The 20,022-nt window shown below is 40.3% G+C and overlaps 1 protein-coding gene across 8 annotated transcripts in view; it reads right to left on the bottom strand.

Moving 5' to 3' along the window:
- Positions 1–20,022, bottom strand: part of SLCO1C1 (solute carrier organic anion transporter family member 1C1) — a 58,103-nt gene that overhangs the window by 13,302 nt on the left and 24,779 nt on the right. For 4 of the 8 annotated variants that reach the window (XM_069807856.1, XM_069807861.1, XM_069807858.1 and 1 more), the window contains one exon: positions 18,159–20,021. In XM_069807856.1, coding sequence (XP_069663957.1) covers positions 19,799–20,021 — 223 coding nt within the window. In that variant the 3' untranslated portion in view covers positions 18,159–19,798. Of the gene's footprint in view, positions 1–1,752; positions 1,886–1,972; positions 2,116–4,460; positions 4,616–8,825; positions 9,004–17,061; positions 17,125–18,158; position 20,022 lie in introns of those variants that run through there. The other 4 variants (XM_069807855.1, XM_069807859.1, XM_069807860.1 and 1 more) reach the window with 4 other exon arrangements.

The raw sequence follows: 20,022 nt of genomic DNA, 5'->3' as shown, positions 1-20,022 counted from the left end.
TGTGAGTGGAAGTCCCCTATATGTATTTTGGGGTGGTGGGGGAGTAGAGGAGTGAGGCGAAGCCATCCTCAGGTGGTACCTGTTTGCCTGCTAATTGGCATTGGCTTTAGAAAGAGCTGTTGTATAGTAGCGGGGGGATAAAGTTAGTGGCTAAAAGACACTCTTTAGCTGTATTTACAGGGAGCTGGGCAATGCTGCAGGGAGGCAGCTGAGCAGCTCATGTGCTGGTAGCTCTTCAGATGCTTTAGCATGATCCTCTTCCCAGATACGAGCCCTGCTGAGGTGCAAAGTACAATTAGCTTAAGCAGAACAACACGGTAAAGCACACATTCTGCTTCTAGGAACTGGGCTGGCTCTGTTAGACCAAGCAGGCTTATTTTTCAGGTTGAAACAAAGAGCATTTATCAGGAGATACAGTGCAGAACAATTTGCTCATAAAAATTCAGGCCCAGGTTCATGAGAAACTGTGAGTTTCCCAATGTAGGTGAGCAAGATACATAGTTTGGCCTAAGGAGTGGAAAATAAAAGTCTGATGCTAGTACAAGATCCACTATCATAATAAAAAGCATTCCTCAGTTTTCTTTTTACAGTTGTATACCTAAAATTACTCTAATACATTTAAGAGAGCAACAGAAATATGTCTTACTCTATATGCTGTCACTGTATCAAAGCTATGGCTAGAAACATTATTGTGTATAAGCAACATGCGGTAATTCTTTGAGCCTGGAGAAGATGAATAAAAATTAGCTTAACCAGCCACAGAAAATCAGTTTAACCAGCCATGTGCATTTGGAACAGGAAAAAACCCTGGGGTCAGTTCTACCAGCACTGATCCATCTGCAGGCTCTGCGTGAAGCTGAGAGGCTGCTTTGTGTGAAGAGCAGCTGTTTGCCACAGGAGAGCAAAATGCATCATCTTACACAACAAGGCTCTGGTTTCTTCTTTCAAGGAGCAACATTTCTTCTAATGAGGATCTTTGTGGGTTGGTTTCTTCACAGAGTAAGCTCTGAATCCCTGATTTTACATGAGAGTTACCTGTTACTATAAAGTCAGTCAGGTAGAGATATCACTCAATATGAAGTTACCTGCTCAGAGCTTTGAGATCCTGTTGAAAACAGTACAAACTTATTCTGGAAATCACATACGTGAATTCTACATTCCTCATAATTTTATTCTGGTTCATAATGGTTTGGCTTTCCTGCTTATATGATCCAGACATCTCTGTTAGCAACCAATGATGCCACATTCTTAGGTTAACACTGATTTTCCCAATAAGGTGTTCTTACAGTTTGCCATTCAGGAATAGTAAATAATTCATTAAAGCAATAGCACCAGCATAGTAGCACAGATGAAGATTTTCAAAGAAAGAACAATATGTTTTGTTTGAAAATTGAATTTTCATAAGATTTTCATAGATAAGTGTTTCCTCCTGAAAAAATAAATTCTAATGATTTTGTAAAATAATTTCCTCCCTTGCCTCTTTTCTGAACAAGTCTGACTGAAAACTAAAGCACTGTGATTTTCCTATTTTTTGGGGAAGTTGAAATTTTACTTCAGAGGAGCCATAGTTTTCCAACCAGATCTAATGAACAGTGATGTGTGTGTCAAGCATGATTCATTGCACATCAAGGTGAGGCTCGATAGGCCTTTGGAAATCTAAGACTTAATATACACCAAGTTTCATTCAAAAACCAGAAAGCAGTATCCAATTCCAATGTTAGGTTACCCAAATAAATCTTAATTAGTACTTACTATCCCATGAAGAAATGAGGCATTGCTGTTAAAAGACTTCCCAAAGCCATAGTAAAGCATCCAACAGCTATTACTTTGGGCCTATGAAGTTTAGCTCCAAAGTAGCTTACAAATGCAATCACCAGCAAGTTTCCTGGAAGGTAATGAACGAAAATTAGTGCCTAGTGCTGTGCCTTGTATTTCTCTGAACAGTTTTCTGCATGTTATGGAATATCAATTACCCATCTCAAAGCTCCCGTCGATGAAACCAACAGTAGATGACGTCAGGTCAAACCTTCGTTCGATCTGAGTGATGGAACTTTTCATAATCGTGCCAGACAAAGTTTTACTCAAGTAGCTGAATGATAAAGCAGCAAGAAATGCCTGAGGAAAGATTAAGACAGAAAATGGGAGGTAGAGGCAGGGAAACTTGTCACAGAGGGATCAAATACATTTAAAACTGTGTGGAGCAATCGATCATCATCATGGTAGGTTTGTTACTCAAATTGCAGTGACAACATTGTGTGAATTTTCATGTACCCTAATGCTATGGAGCGCCAGGGTGGTCTCTCAGCAATGTCTGCTCCTGCTCTGGTTTTCCCTGCTGGAGAGGGCTGGTGCTAGGTGCTGCACTGAGGGCAGCTGCTTGCTTTAGGGTTCAGGTTTGCAATAGTTGTCTTAATGACCAGAAAGCCTGATCTTCCCTGCATTGCTGGCCAGAGGTGTTCCAAAGCAGAAAGTCTATGGACTGTGGAACTTAAATTTGCAAACAACTCACTGGGGACTACTTGTCTTACCTATATCCTGACATTAAATTTATTAAAAAGCTGAGGCCCCGTGTTGGGCAGCAAAAATGGTGGGATTTCTAGATGTTGCAGAAATGTAAAGTTTGCCAGAGGTAAAATACCTAATCAGGATAGATGTACTAATACTAGTCCAACCTAAAATTAATCTTAGCCCCAATTAACTTCTGCTTGGGTCACATGTCACTTATTTTAGGCCAGTTCATAACTGGTTCTAACTCAAATATATAGATAGCTATGGCATCAAAACAAAGGCTTTATGCAAGTTTTTATGGTGTCCCAGTATCTGGAAGGTGGTACAGACTGGTTGAGTTCATGTCTGTCTCAGATGATATATTTTGAAATGTGTGGATCATGGCTATGTCGCCTGTATATCATACACCTCATAATGGAAAGCTTAATACTCTTTATAATTTTATAGTTGCTTCCATCAACACACATTGTGGCTTTTGCAAATAAAGATGTATTTGATAAAAAGTTAAACTAAGTTTGTTTAAATATTATCCAACTATTTCAACATAGTCTAAAAAACAAATAGACTTATTGCTCACTAGGTAAAAGTTCCGATACAACACAACATTGGGTAAGTAAATAAAAGTAAATATAGATTTAGACTTTGCAATACTATCTACTGTAAGGAATGAAGCCAATCCTGGAAATAAAAGCTTGAAAATAGGTATATTTATTCTCTTTTTGTCTAAGAACAAAGAGAAAAATCTCACAAGTGTGGGCTTTGTCCTGACATGGTTTGTATTTCCTGATCTCAATTGTCAAAGAGTCTGTGAGAACCACCTTTCTTGTGCTATGCCAACAGTGCTTTCGGGGGGTTTGGCTGAAATCACAAACCCCTGATAATCATGAAAACACAAACAAAAATGACTTGGATATTTTGGGTTTGAAAATGCAATCCCCAGGTAAACCACAAGACATTTAACAGGAAGGTGAGGAAGAATAACAGTTTGTCTTTTAGTACCTCCAAGGTATTGTGTCTATTAAACTCTAATTGCCATAAAGTTAGACATAGATCCACAGTCGTGCAGCGTTGCCCACATACATGATGGCGAAGTTAGTCCTGCGAGTCTCCCAGAGAAATCAGATTCTATTTTTGCAGGTGTATATGGGTGGCAAATGTGAGTCATATAAAATAAAAAGATAGAACAACCTTTGCCTGATACTTGAGCCAAACTATTTTGGATGTTTGAGAAGCTTGCAATTACCTGTTTTTTTCCATTAATCTTTCATTTTACAGACCTTTTTATAGAAAGAAATGTGTCCCTGATTGTAACTCCATCAGGCCTATGGAATTTAACCCGAGATGAAGCTGGCTGAAGAGGTAGTCAAAACATAAACCCGAACACATCACTGTCAAAAGAAATCTTGCCCTTGTAGTATTTGCAGCTCAGCCAGAAGCAATAAACACCAAGGCTTTAACACAAAAGCAAAATTCTCATTAGTTTACTTGCTTTGTTCCGTCAATTCTTCTTGTGCATTCCTGAAAGCTTGGATGCTTGTGGGAATCAGTGGACTGTTTGACACACAGCCCTGGATTAGATAAAAGTCCTGGAATACAATTCACCTCACCTTATTTTGGGCCTACGAGAATGGGTGGTGATAGCAACCTGCAGACAACAGTGTATCATAGCCGTCTATTTTAGGATGCTTCAAGTCTTCCACTGGAGGTTGCTACCTCTCTCCAAAAAGGGGATCTACCTATGAGTAACTTGAGAGGAAATATGTTGAATCAGGGTTTTTTATTTTCTTTAGGACAAAGACAAGATCCAACCCTTCCTTGTACCTCCAGTGTGTATCCAGTTCCAGAAAAGGTAGAGGGAACAGGAATGAAGTAATTTGTCATGTCCTATCTTGAACAACATTTCTTAACATATGACAACGGTAATTTGTGGTGATATTGATAAGGCACCAAACCTTCAAGCCTGTGCAACAGGAAGTCTTCTTTTTGACCGGTAGATTTTTGTTTGCTTCATCATCCAAAAGCTGGGCAGGTTCTGCTTCCTGATTTGAGTCATCGACATTGCTGGATTCGGTTTCCACTGTCATGGTTGACTTCTTTACTGAGTGATCTGAACCCAAGAGAAAACAATAATAAATACGAAAGCAAATATGCCAAAATAGAGTTGCTTAAGGACCTTTCTGATTAAACAGTAGTTAACAGGAAAACATTGAGGTGTTGAAACTGAATCTTTTCATTGGAAAGGATTTGGCTCAATGACTTGGGTGTTTCAAAGTATATATTTGTTTAAATTTGAAGTATTTTGTTTTCACATCTTTCTTTTCAAGGGAAATGGTCTTCACCCCCTCCACTGCTCCCTACTGCCCCCCCCCCCTTTTTTCAGTCTAGAATGACTTTTAATGCTAAAAAGACAATTTCCACAAAACAGTAAGAGACAAAGTCTCTGTCCAGAAATAAACTACAAGGGTCAACAAAACATCAGTGCTGAAGCACACAGAGCCCTAGTGAAGCTCTGAATTTGAGGCCACATGGCTTAGGACCCAGTCGTCCTTTTAGTAAGAAAGATCTCTGTAGTAACACTGTGCCATCCTACTTCTTCACACTGGCCTGTTGGAAACAATTGTTAATGACAAAATAATTGATTATTTTAGCTACCTGACCTTCTATAAGGAGATTATATGTTTTTTCTTCTTGCAATAGTATACAGGGCATCCTAATCTGCTCCTGTTTGCAGAGTGCTGTCTATATCCCCTGATGCATGAAATCATCTGCAACTCAGCAGTTCAGCAGCACTGCTCCAGTTCCCCTGGGAAAAGAACACCCTGTAGCCACAGAGGACAAATCTTACCCCTTCTTTAGTATAACATATTTTTTCATTGTCAAAAGCCTTGTTTCATGATTAAGTTGCATTTGGTTTTGTTGCAATGAATAGTACAATACTTCACATCTTTTCTCAGTTTTTTAAAACACTATTTCTGAGAGATAAGTAAGCAATTAAAAAGAATACTTCAGTGAAAAGCTGTAAGGGAAGCCTATGTATCTATTTGCAAAGTTTATTTAAAGAATGAAAACACTTGCCCGTTTGTGCAACTCCAACTACAAACAGAACAGATTTCTGAAGGAAGATCCAGATGCCACTGCAGAGCCCCTCGGAAAAAAATGGGTCACTTGAAACAAACTCTCTTCAGATCTGCAGATCTTGACACACAGGGGAGATAAAAGTATTGAAACTAATGGCCCCAAGTCAGAACTCAGAACTCATAGCTCACAGGAACTGATTTATTTCACCTTTCACAGCAGTCTCCTCATTTGAGAAAAAGGTGAAAGGGGTGGTGGTGGAGGGGGGGAATCATACAAAGAGGGCTTTTCCATGCTTGACTGGATCTGAAAAAAGTTGGATGAACTTTTCCAGTGCTGGAAAAAGTCCATCTGCAATTGCAAATTGCTCTGCTACAGGCCATATAGCAGAGTAACATTTGTCAGAGAGTTTAAAGGGTAGGCATTGCTCTAATGCATGACGGTGAAGAACATTTTTCTTCACTCAAATGGAAGAGGGTTAATACCTAAGAATGTTTAAGACAAATACACAAACAGAGATTTAAACAATTTAGGAGTTTCTTGGGCTTAATTTCATGAGCATGTCCCTAGGTACTACTGCTGGCATGAATAACTCCTTTTGTTTCCCACTGCTTGTACCAGCTTCAGACACTCTTCACTTATGTGAATACCACTGCTTCTGTGCCTGTGCTGTAAGTCTGGGTCAGAACACATATCTGGATGAAAATAGCTTTTCCTTCCCCTTGGCTCCTCAGGCAGACAGGAACAAGAAGTAGAGGAAATAATTTCCTCAGGTCTGCACAACTACCAACCAAAATGCTTATGAAATTAGATTCTTGGCGCTCAGGAAAAGTTAGTACACAAATACTTCTGAGCATTTGGTCCTCTGAAATTTACCCATTCCCATGTAATCTGAAGATATTAGTTTCTCCCTGCTATTATGATACATTAAAGACTACAATAAGATGCTGAGGTAGCATGTCATTGCAGTTCACAGGACTAAAGAATTGGCTTTTTTAGAAGGTACAACATGACTTAGAATCTGAATATAAGGAGAGAAGGAATGAAGGCAGAGAAACATGAAGATAGAAAGAAGAGACAAAGTAGAGAAAAGAGAAAGGCAGTTAGGTATCCATACATATAACTGAAGAAGTTTCGATATTAGCAGGCTATCCCAGTAAATGTTTCAGAGAAAGACTGTGAAGGCACAAGAAGGGAGCACAGTCAGATTGAAAGTGTGAGCAGCAAGTATCAAAGAGGAGATTAAGCAGTGAAAAAGGCATCCAGAGGCAGAGGTTAGGGTACCAGGCAAGATAAAGGATAAAAGAAGAGAAGAAAAAGAAAGTAAAATTCATCGGGGGGGGGGGGGGGGGGGCAAAAATCTGTTTGATGCACACAGAAAAGTGTGAAGGCAGCTAGCAAGTTGCAGTTGGCTCAGCACTGTCAGTACTGAGCTCCTCCTGTGATCCAGGGGAAGGACTCCCAGGCAAGAACAGAAATGACCAGGTCCTGTCAGTGGTGAATGACACACCTTACCATTGCTTTGCAAAGGTGCTACTGAAGATGGTGGTACTTTTTCTGGGGAAGAGTAGGTTGGGGGAAAGAAGCAAAAAGATGATGCAACCTGTGCTGGAGAAATGTTAGAGCTAGCTATGTGCAAGGACCAACAGTTGGAGCTGCTGGCAGCATCTCCTCCCATCCTCAGTTGACCCTGACCTACATGGAAATCTGCTGGAGATACAAGATATCCGGGCTGGGGAAATGCCATGCCACAAGAAGATTAGAAAAAAGATAAAAGGTCGATTCACAACTGATGTCAACATACATCAGCTCTTGAGCCTGACAGTTTCAAGTATTGATGAAATTGCTATTTTAGATTTATCTCACTAGTGTTTCATTAGTGGTTTTTTCCATGTTTAGTAAACCAAGAATCTGGTTACAAGCAAATGAAAAGTACGAAGCTTTCTGCACCAAATGTGTTCATTCAGTTATATGGCTTCTCTAAAACTGTTATGTTTTGCCTGCACAAACCATTCTGCTGTAGTGATGACCTGAAGGTAATTGCATTTGCGGAAGGACAAGACCAGTCAAGTAACATATTGGCATTGTTTAGGTAGTCACTCAGCCTGAACAAAAATCACCCTGACTTCCTTTCTGAGGGAAGAAAACAAGCCTCTTCTCAAAAGCAAATATGAGGCAAAAACCCCACCAGAACCCACCAAGCCATACTATGAGAGTGAAAGCAAACACTCTTCCAGTTCACTTTTGCATCATACTCTGGGAGCATTTGACAAACAGCTCGTTACACTTGTTTGGTCTTCTGCTCAGTACAGTCTCTTCTGAGAAACACTTTAGATGGAGAAACATCAAGGGTTTTAACTAACAGTCAGTGTGGATCATTTGTGTCGGTGGGAGCTGAGGGCTTTCACAGCATCATGGGAACCACGTGGCACCTTGCAAATCCGTTCCAGAGTACAGCAGCCAGCCTTGGAAAGGACAGCCGCAGACTTCTTCAGGGCTTCAGGGTGTATGACCTTATAGGGGCCATGGCCTAACTCTGTGCCTGTTAGGTAGATCTACTCCTTAAGGAACATTAAAAAAATTCAATCTTGCTTTTCTACCCCCTAATTATATACAAATTATAATGAATAAGAACACCAATTTAAACACCTTAACATGAATAACCGCTAATTAGTTTACAAAGGTCAAGACAATGGTTTGCTACAGATTTTGTAGATACTTATGAGAAAAAAATACAATGATGATTGAGGAATTTTCAGAATCCAACACAGATACTGTAAGTCCTTGGGCTATTTCTCACTGTAGTTGCACTTTCAGGGGCTATATCACCATGCAATAGACTACCACATCACAAATCAAGAGCCAGATTTTACCCAGTAGTTTATGGAACTGTATTGATTTACACTAATTGCAGTGCTAATCCAATTATCTTATTGATTTTTAAATATATTAATGAATCATAAGACCTTTTAAGTTATTGTAATATGAAAAATGAATATCACAGCGCTGTGCAGGTCTAAATGCTGCTTACATTACTCACGACATATGATGCTTACTGTTCAGAGACACACACAGAAATATATGATGCCATCATCAAAGCATTGACATTTACAACAGGAATGTTACTTGTGTTCTGGCCCCAAGAAATGCAACTAGTACAACACAGGTAATGTTCATTAGCTGTAAACACTAAATGGCAACATTTTAAGATTAAGACAAATGAATATTAAAGAGGTTCCTACCTAGGTTCTGTATCCACAACAACAGCAGTTATACTACCACACAAGTGCTCAAAAGTCAGAGTATTCTCTCCTTAAGCAAGTCTGTGCTGGTACTTGGTAGAAGAATCATTAACTTCTAACACAAACTATGGTTTAGGCAGTTTTAATCTCGTCTCCTCCCAGTTCTGCCCTCTGTTAAAGGTCCCAAAATACATGTTTATCCACAGTGGTCAAAAATTAATTAGGTAGAAAATGTGCAAGTGTGTTCCTTCTGTACACTCTTGTGAAACAGCTTTTTTCCTGAGCTTGTCAAGATTATAATAGTTCATACCTTCCTGGCATTTAAAAATGGGGTGTCCCAACTTTAGAAGTGTTCCTGGTTACTGATAGCTAAAACATATTTTGGTATGAAATTTTATTTTCATAGTCTATAGCTAAAGTCCATTCAGCTAAGACTTGCTTAGAGCCAGCCAAGGACTTGCAGGAAGATAAAATATAATGCCTTGGGTACATTGAACAAACTAGGTGTTCAAGAAACACTCGTGCTTTGAAGACTGTTCAGATTTATAGGTCAGTGCTATTAACAGCATAGGTAAACCCAGTATGAAAGTATATTGGGGCTATACGTACTTTGGAGCAGCCCTTTACCTACTTACAGCTCTAGTTCAAGGAAACCTGAACTGTTTTCCTGAGAAGTATTTTATTAGATTGTGCCCTTGTTGTGGATTATGCCTGATTCCTGGGAGTGATTGTAGTTAAAAGAGAAGTAATTCTTAAAGCATGTGAACTATGACTACTGTCTGCCTGGACGTTACACCAAAATGTGCCATTCCTTGTAGCTCATGTGCCCTTCTCTGCCACCACCGTCACCATGCCCATTCTTTTACTTGCTATGAACAATTACAGCCTACTTATTAATGCTGACCTTTGGATAATCTTAATTAAATTTTGCCTTCAATACTGTTATCAGCAATACCTTGCACCATTCATGGCTTTTCTGACTCTCAACCAGATAGTTCCCTTTAGCTTCCTAGAACAAGAGCCATCATTATCAAGAAAATGGTAGTCACTCCAAAGCTATATGTCAGGGCAATTCAACTGCAAATATTAGTAAAATTATAACATAAGAATGCAGGAGGAATCCAGATCACAAATCCAGTCTGCAAACTCAAAAGCACATTTTGTGAAAAGGCCAAGCCCTGCCTTGAGAACAATAAGAATTGCATTCCCTCCTACTCCATCCACTTCTAAGGCTACTGTGAAAGGTTGGTCTTCTGAGGCATAAGAACCTTCTTTTAATTTCCGGTCATGATCAGATTATATTCTGGTTTTGAACTGACAGGGTGCTTTAACTTTAAAAGCTCTTCCTCTCAAGCTGATACTTAGGACTCAACCTTGATCATAAATGAAGAGAGCACAGTTTTTCAACCTGTTTTACTAGGTAAACAAGCTAATAATGTTTAATAATTTCATGAAAAATAGGCTCTCTTGACTGTGCAGCCCATCCTTGGAGCCCTTGGCTACAGTGTTTTCTATCTGGATCCATATTTCATCAATTCACATGGCTAAAAATGTATACAATATTCCAGGTGTAATCTTACCAGTGCCACACCTTGAAATATTAACTATTCCTTATGCCTTGTCACCTAAGAAGCTCCTAACCTGGAGGAGAAATTCCTGTTATTGGCCACCAACTGTGCAACTTTCTATTTAATATTACATTCTGCCCCTATTTTGCCATTCTCAGGTTCATTCTTCTTTTTTCCCTCTATGATATCCAGACTCTCCTCTGTTTAACCATCCCATCCAACTTTGTGCCGTTAACTGATATTTCAAAAAGTGAAGCTGAAATGTCATGCATAATATACTTAGAAATCTAATAACAGTAATGAAAACTGAAGAGACAGACTGGTGCCTAGCTGAGAAACCTAAAATAGATAGGTCTTAACCGTTGACTTAATCAAAATTTGGGATGCCTTCCAAAGTAAAGTAATCTCAGATAAAAGCTTAGAGAAAGTCTTAGAATCACAGCATAACTTAGACTGGAAGGAAACTCTGGAGCTCATCTGGCCCAATCCTCTGCATTAAAAGCAGGACTAACGTCAAAGTTTGCTGGTGTTGCTCAGGTCCCATCAAGTTGGGTTTTGTATGGAAATCTCCAAGGAAGGAGTTCCACAGCCTCCCTTGGCACCTGGTCCAGTGTCTGACCACTCTCACAATAAATAGCTTGCATACATAGATGTACATGTATGTATAGTTGGAATCTCCTTTGCTGCAACTTGTGTCTATTGCTTCTCATCTTTTTGCTGTGCATCACCTGTGCACAGGGGAGAGTCTGATGCTATCTTCTGTATAAGCATCCACTAGATAGCTGAAGAAAGCAGTAAGTTCCATCATTCGCTCAACTTGATTCAGTTTATCAATGTCTGTATTGTTTTAGAGAGCCTCAAACTAGACACAGCATTCCAAATGCAGCCTGAGAAGCACTGAACAGAGGGAAAGAACCATTTTTCCAGATCTTCTGGTGTCTAATAACTGTAGCCTAATATGCAGTTGGCCTTGTAGGCTCAAATGTGCACTACCATCTCATGTTTAACCCACCATCCACCAGGACCCAAACGTCCTTTTGTGCAAAGCTGTTTCCTGTCTAGCTGACTCCCTTGAGGTATTCTGTGGATAGATTCATTCTATCCCAGGTGCAGGGCTTTGCATTTTCCTTTGCTTTATGAGTTCCTGTCAACCTGTTTCTCTATCCTCACCAAACCTCCTCTGCCATTCTGCCCTTCAGCACATGAACTGCTCCTTTCCTCAGTTTGGTATCCTACATGAACTTGCTGAGAGCACTTCCAGTCCTATTCTCCAATCATTAATGAAGTTCTTGACCATTATCAGCCCCAGTATTGACTGCTGAGGAACATCCCTAGCAACTGGCCATCAGCTGCTGGGCTTTGAACTGCTGATCACAATTTCAAATCTTCTAGTTTTCTACCCACCCTATAGTGGGTAGACTATATCTCACCTGTTTGACTACCAGGATAATAAGGGAGACTGTGCCAAAGGTCTTGCCGAAGTCCCAGTAAACAACAAGTACTGGTCTGGCCTTGTCCACCAGACCAGTCAATCCATCATAGAAGGCAACCAGCTTGGTCAGGCCTTCATTTGCCTTTGGTAAATCCACGCTGTCTGTTCCCAATCACCAGTCCATTGTGTGCCCAATAATGGCTTCAAGGATAACTTGTTCCATAATCTTCCAAAAAACTTTTCTTGCTATTTTATTGATTCTTTTTATTTGTAACTTTTTCTGCAGAACTGGTTTTAGTTTTCCGTGACTAAGTGATCAATAACATGGTCAAGGGGGGCTTCATTCATTGTTGCAGAGAAAAAACATGGTGTTACGTTATGATTGCATCCATCAGATTTAGGCCTGAATTAAAAAAAACCCAACACCACCGTCCCCTGCAATTTAAAAGAGTCAATCATATCCTCACAGTCAGATGATCATGTACTTAGCATTAACTACATGCAAGAGGTCGAAATTCATGGTCCTACAACAGATGTGGGCCTTTTCTTCTCAGAGGCAGGGATTCTTCATGTTCTGTTGTGGCATAAATCATCAACCACCCATTTTCAGAAGGTTTTTTTATACCATGATTGACATTTTCTAGTGACAAGATAGGCATCTTGGCCCTTGTTTATTGTTCTTTATTACAGGATGGCATACCATACTTCTGCTAATCTGTATGGTTACCGATGTTCCACCAAGGGCACATACACTCAAACACCTGTGTCCTCATCCTTCTTCAAAGGTGTGTCACAAGCTCCACTATTATGCTCTGACTATGTCAAGATAAGTGTACCTGCTTTTTTTTACAGTGTTTTTTGATAGAGCCTTGCATTCCCAAGGTTTCATTTTCAGGTTGTCTTCAGATGTATTAGCAGACATACCCAAAGGGGGTTTTTTGCCTTTTGATCCTAAAAATATGAAAAGGCACAGAGCTAAATGTACTCTGTAATTTGGAAGTAGTAGAAACTATAGAAAAAGTGCTACTTTCTTTTTCATATAGTGAAAGGGGAAAATATTCCTTTGATTTCCTCATTCTAACATATGAATACACAGCAATTTCTTCCCATTTTTTTTTTTCTAGTCCTGTATATACCATTAATTTATAACTTTTCAGAAGTTAAAATATCTTTTATACTTTGCTTTCTGTATGGCTGAGAAGAATTTTCTATATTCAGACTGCTGTTGTCCAAGCTGCCTGTGGAAGCATTGACATTCAAAGTTGAACCAAAAACTGTTGACCAAAAGTACCAGAATGGGAAATGGGAAACTACTGAAGTCAAATCAAAGACTTTGGTCTCACACCTGAAAAAAGACATATCTCATCCTTTTTTTTCACCCAAGGCCTCCTATATAACTGTAAGTTACACTCATGGGAAAAATTGGATTATGATAGTAAAAATCCCCTTAATAAGAACACTGAGATATCAGTAATTGCTGATTACTCCTGAGAATAAAAACAATCCTTACAAAAGACACACTAAGAATCACCTTTACCGCAGGAGCTGGTTGCAGACTCCTCCAGGCAGAGGGTGGCAGCAGACTCCCACCAGAAGAAGTGGCTGCCCAGGCACCAGTTTGCAAGGGGCGAGCAGCAGTAGCAGGGAGCAGTCAGCCAGGCAGAGGCCAACTGCAGTAGACAGCTTTGATTAGAGCCCTTTTTATTCTCGGGACACTAATCCCTAAATAAAGAAAATCAATGTATTTCAAAATTTAACTCTTAGTTAATGAATTAAGTAAAAAGGATGGTGTACAGCTAAGCAAATGTTAAGATACTACAGGAATCTTGAGAACGTGAAAAACCTTTATGATAATGGAAAAGGTTTCTTGGTGTTCCTGTTTCAGCGCATCTAGTTTCAGCTTGTTGTTGTAGAGCTAACAAGAAAGAAAAGCATGCTGACAAGCTGATTTTGTGTCGCCATCCTAGCTAATGTCTGGGACGTGTTCCTTCCACTGTTCTGTGGAGCTTTTGTCTTTCATAAGAACTCATTGGTTTGCATCATGTATCTGTGTGGGGAAAAGTAGATCAGGATGTGCTATTTTAATGATATTTCTTATTGTTCTATTTGAAATACAAAGGGTAGTGTTTAATGCTGATTGTACAGCTTCTCTTTGCATTCAGTCTTCATCAGCAGCTCTGTCTGGAGTTGTTATTATAGATGCAGAATTGAAGACGTGCAAGTCATTCATAGGTGAGAATACTTAGACCTTTGTAGGAGCTAGTCCAAAAGCATGCTGCATCACAGCATAACAGCAATGAAAAACATGCATACTTAGGTGAAATCCCCAGGACAAAACCCCCATCACCTTCACGTAGTCTGGGATATTACCAGAGATATAAGGACTGAAAAAAATATTATGGTTCAAGTAATTGAATACCTGGCATTATATACGACACAACTTCACTAAGCTGTTTTTCTGTCTTGTTACACAAGAGCAGATCTTTTACAAGGTCAAGTCTTGATGTAAAGACTACACAACAGAAAATTCTATAATATCCCAAAGACAGTTGTTGCAGTGAAAAAAAGTTATCTTATTTCTAATGCAGTTTTGTCCTGTTTCATTTCCAGGCACTCAAACGTAGTCTACCTTTGCAGAATTAAATAAACAGACTTTTGCTGACTGCATAGTACTTTCATGTGTTTGTTCGGGTTTTTTTGTTTGTTTTTTTTTTTTTCTAAACCAGTCTCCATTTCTCAGCATCTTCTTTTAGAAGTGCCAGCTTCATGGGATCAAGGAGAGGGTTCTGGTTACCACCATGTACAACAACCTTTCAAAAAGTTACCTTGCTCAACAGCCATGAGAGAAAGTTTCCTGACCTGGTCACCATCAAGCTGGTGCTCCGCTTGCTCTCCACTAAATCCTTTCCTTATTTGCTCTCTTAAAAATTCAATGAACTGTATTAATCTGTGACGAACTGTTGGTTAACCAACCTCCTGATGATATTAACCACATTTTGCTTAAGTAAGATCACTCTAAATCACCATTAAAGGGCCCCACCTTCAACTTGGTCTCAGAATTTAACAGCTACTATGGACTTTCTTTCTTCCAGAGACTGATTAGCACTGGATGAAGAACTGCCTCATGCGGCACTTGCTTAACAATAGTCCAGGGTACAAGAAGAGACAACCAGCCTGATTCAGACCTATGACCCCTGTAGCACAAAGGCTCTTGCTGACAGGGGCTGCTCTATGAGTGGGGACAAGTTGGTAGCTGAAGGCTAACCCGGTGCAGGTTGTACACCCAGCATCTCATCAGGGTCAGCAGAGCTGAGGCAGCAACAGCTACTGGTCCCAGCCTCGGGCAGTGACCATCAGCCAAAGGGAAGTTAAGAAGTCAGGCCCTACGACAATCCTGAAAACCCAGACGATAATTCAGGAGAGGGCTCGGCACATGCAAACCTCCAAAATGGCTCAGATGAGGACTGCATGTGCAAGCTGGAGCTGAAATGGGGCTCTGGGGCCCATGGGCAGAAATGGAGGTGGGTCCCAGCAGAGACAGGTTGGGGCCATCAGTGCCCTCAAAGCCCTGACAGCCAAGGGAGGATGCTTAGGGAAAGTGAGAGTCAGCAGTATGTATGATATGTCTACTATTCTCCCAATAGCCAATTAGTTTCACAATACAAGAGAAGTCTTGAGCAGAACCAGGAGGCAAAGGCAGGTACCTAATGACCCACATGGCATTTTCTTTTCTATGACTACCCTCTCTCCCTCTGAACCTACATATACAAAATTTCTTTGTGAGGATTTCTCAAGTCTCACATCTGTTGTGTGAAAAGCCAACTCCTTTGCTTTGAACATCCCCTCTACTTTCTCAGTTTGGTGCTCCCTAGTACTTGTGATGGAAGAGATGCTGATCCCTAGCAACACCTTCCATGTCACTTACAGTTCTCCATTTTGCTATCTTTTTTTTCCACACTAACCAGCCCTAATGTCTCTTGCTATTGGTCATCCTTGTAGTCTTACCCATAACCATGCTTTCTCATATTGTCTTTCCAGGGATTTTTTTTTTTTTTCTTCTTTTTTTTTTGGCCTGGGACTTTTGGAGGTGGTCTTTACACTTTAAGGAACCTTCAATACATTTTTTCATCTTTACCTAGTCACTATTTAAATCTGTGTAAACGTCTATCCCCATAATTCTACTATGGGTGAGATGAAACTTCCCTCTGTTCATTTATGCTGTACTTGCTAGTTTTCAATATCGTCCCATGCTCTTCTTCTGTTAAACAAGTGTGATCACTTTCTTCATTTTTCTCATGATTATCAATAATGGTTCTCTATTTACAAATACTTATAAAGTACCCCTGTGACTTACTTAGCTACTTGTGCATCTATGTACTATGCACTTCATAACTTCTAGAGAGAAGTAACTTTTTTCTTTCAGTGTTATGCAGAATTAAGTTGCATGTTTCAAACAGTTAATCTGTGTTGTGACATCAACAGTCAAAGTAGCCAAAGTGGTAATGTCAATGTTTTCTCTCAGATGATAATAATCATGCTGCCATTTAAAAATATTACAATAGTTGTTTCATACATCAATCATCTTACTCATTATTTTGAGCACATCAAGGAGGCAGCCTACCATTATTCAGCTTATGTATTCTTTTTGATACATTCACACCATTTATTTGCTCTCTGTCTTTTGGCAATTCCCTCAGATTACAGGACCGTATATAGCAATTAAATAGTGGCACAAGGATGGGATACCTGTTCTACTGTCTGTGTCCTGAAGATACTGATGCTTCTTTCCTCTCAAAAATGCTGGCAGGGCATGAGCTATAGATCAAATGCATTGTTCCCACAGTCTACTGACCTGATATTTTTGCCACCTTAATTTGCTAGAATTCCTCGGTTTCCCTCCTGACATGATTGGAAATTATGTGCCTTTAAGTAAGACATATTATATCATTTGAGAGTTACATTTTTTTGCTGGGAAGTAGAAGAGAAAATGTGCACTGGCTCACGTGCCCTAGGCCTGGTTGCACATGCACCAGCATGTGTCACGGCCTGGTACCCTTGTCTTCTCCCTTATGTGCCAGTTAGGGTCCTTGCTATAACTTGAAAATGTATGAATACCATTTTACATGGCATACAGCCCCTGGGTACTACTTCACAAGGTTCTGAGTCCTACTCTGACCTCAAGGGCTGACATCAATGGTTGGGAAATCTCCTCAGCCAATTCTTTCAACAGTCTCACCTTCGAAAATGAAAGGCATTTGCTTCTTTGCAGTCTCTCAATTGTGGTTTAATATCTCTAATTCTAAAAAGAAAAGAAAAAAATCCAAATTTGTTGACCTTTGTGAGACAGTACCAGTTGCAGATTTAGTTTAAGATGAAGAATTCTGCTAGAAAGAACCTGACAGGTCCAAATCCCTTTGTGCTGACACCATTTGTTCATCTGTTATAACAAATTCAAAATATGTATCTCTAGTCAGACACTCATCCATGCATCCACGTTAATACTTGAAGTATTAAAATAAAGTAGCAGACTAGAAAACATTTTGAAGTGGGAATGGAGTATATGTGCTCGGTAACACAGTATTATCATTGCCAAAGAGGAAGAGAAAAGAGTACTCATTTTTAAACCATAATGAAAATAATACTTACTGAACCAAATTTTTTTATAGTATTCCTCTTCCTTTCATGTGCAAAGTGGGGTATGGAAGGAAAGCCCATGCTCTAAAAGAATTATTCACTAGATACAGGCTTACATACATAAGCTTAGGTGATAATGCAAGAAGTTGATTTTTATTCCCCTGTTTCTTTCTGAATTAGAGTAGGATATGTTTATTTCTCTTAATTTCTTTCTTTGTTCTGTAAGCCAGTGAATTTTCCTGGCCATTTTGCTGCCGGGCACATGCAGAACTGCCTCCGTGACGGTTTCAGCATTGCTGAGTAGCAATGTCCCTGCCATAAACCCTGCTGGGACTGATTCGCAAATTAGGAACCAATCCCACTTATTTGACATGCATACAACATCAAGCATTGAGTGAAATGCAGATATCCCTCCTTTCTTATCCCAGTGCGTACTTAAGCTGGGTTTTCCCTTCCTCTCACTGGATCTGACAGCTCATTGCTATGAAAAGTGCCCTCCCAAGGAGACTATGGAAGGCTCCAAGCATCTCTCTTACTCTGGGATGCTGATGGGGCTTGGAATTTTTGCTGTTTTTATGATGATGTGGTATGAATAAGACCTTTAAACTGGAATGCCAATCTTTGTGATTCACCCTAGCCATAATGGTTCAGCAACCCCCATATTCACAGACCTTCCAATTATTTTCATTTTGTTCGTTTAGTTCAATATCCAGTTACGCAAGGCAAAGTGAACAGCCACAGCTCTCCAGTACCCCATTGCCTGTAGCCTCCGACACTCACCTGGGAGGACAAAGAGCTGGGACAGGGCTCTGGGTCTCCCATAGCCCAGGCCACTGTCTGAACACTCACCCACGTGGCAAATGGTGGGTGGCATCGGTCCTTCCTCTGACAACTGCATTTTCTCAAGCGATGGCTTTAAATCCTTACCTTCTGCAGATATTTGGTGCTTAAGCAACATCCTTGTGGGTATTCCTATTGAATGGATTAGGTAGCTCCCTAATGGCACACCGTAAACATTTATCATTGATAAAGCTCAGTGAATCCCATTCTTATACATCTGCCCCTCCTCAGGCATCACACAGGAGAGGCTCCACACCTGCCTCTGACCTGCAAGCTCAGCTAGGCAGCAGGGTAGCTACAGTCACTGCTGAGATGCAAGTGAGGCATGAGATATGAGTTTGTTTTGCCAATACCATGGTGAAGGGTGAAGCCTGCCTTTCATCATGTGCTCTAAAATTCTAGTTGCTTTAAAGGACATCATTTGTAGTCACTATCTTTTTCAGTGCAAGCATTCTTGAGATTTTGTTCAATGTTAAACAGCATTCCATTGTACTCCCCACCCCAAATTTATTTAACACCAAATATTGTCAAACTGCAAAAATGATATATAAAGGGATACTATGACACATATGTCAGTTTCAGCTAGCAAATACAATAAATTAAAAGTCCCAAATCACCTGGTCTTTGAATTCACTTTATTGTTCCCAAGCTGTCTTGTTATAGCTTTTTAAAAAATAAATCATATGTATCTTGTATCATGGTGTTATTACATTGCATAAAATGCATGGAATTATTCAGTACACCAGGTACTAGCAAGTAGCAAGAAACTGTTGGAAACCTAAAGAAGCTCTATTTTTATTCTAGTTTCCTTTGGACGATACTCTTGTGGTCTCTTTGACTGCAATGACAACTTCTATTGCTATTATTGTTGTGCTAGAAGAGACCTACTTGAAAAAGAACCCCTAACCATAACTTTTGATGTCCTAAGTGTTATGGGTTGAATTCAGGAGATGCCCAGAGCCTGTAGCTGATTTGTCCTTCCAGCAAACCACCTTCCTTCTGCCCTGTGCCACGCTGCTTGCAAAGGTGAGCTATGTGCAGAATATCCTTGCACCTTCCAGGTTACCAAGTCGGGTTTAGTGCACCAGCTCCTTTTGTGCTGGTACCATGGCGGAGGGAGCTGTATTGCAGCCTCCCCACTACCCCTCACACACAGAAGGAAGCCGAGGGGCAGCAGCGGCTCTTGCAGCTTGACGAGGAGGGAAGGAGCTGAAGGGCAGCCATAAAACTGGCTTCTCGGCAAGGGAGCAAGCTGCATCTCCCCAGCCATAACAAATCCCCTCACTTGAGTGGCACTGACTCGGCTGGACAAATGGTGAGCAGTGTTTTCAGAGCTGTACGTGTGCTAAAATGGTTGTCTTTGCTTTTGTTGTTTACAGTGAAAATTACACAAAGGTGAACGTTTTCAGGGTGGATACTAAGATATCGCTTCACTGATGATGAGTTTTTGCCTGGAACACCACTCATAGGGTAAAGTCATGGTGGAGATCTCAGTCTTCCTAAAGTCTAGTCTCCTTTTCTGGCCAGTAAGTTGTCTGAATTAAAAGGTCACTATTAACAAAATTATCTTTCCTGCTCTTTGTCCCACAGGTGCCTCTCTCCCCGTTGGCTGAGAGGGTCTCATCTTGTGAAGAAGACCTTTTCCGGAGAACCCAAAGGACAGCAACACTGAAGAAAATGGACACCGTGCCCAACACCAAAGTCAGCCCCAGGTACACGTACC

Source organism: Haliaeetus albicilla, chromosome 19, assembly GCF_947461875.1.
Source record: "Haliaeetus albicilla chromosome 19, bHalAlb1.1, whole genome shotgun sequence".
NCBI classification, from domain to species: Eukaryota; Metazoa; Chordata; class Aves; order Accipitriformes; family Accipitridae; genus Haliaeetus; species Haliaeetus albicilla.
Note: the sequence above shows the minus strand (reverse complement) of the source record. Positions and strands in the feature narration are given on the sequence as shown.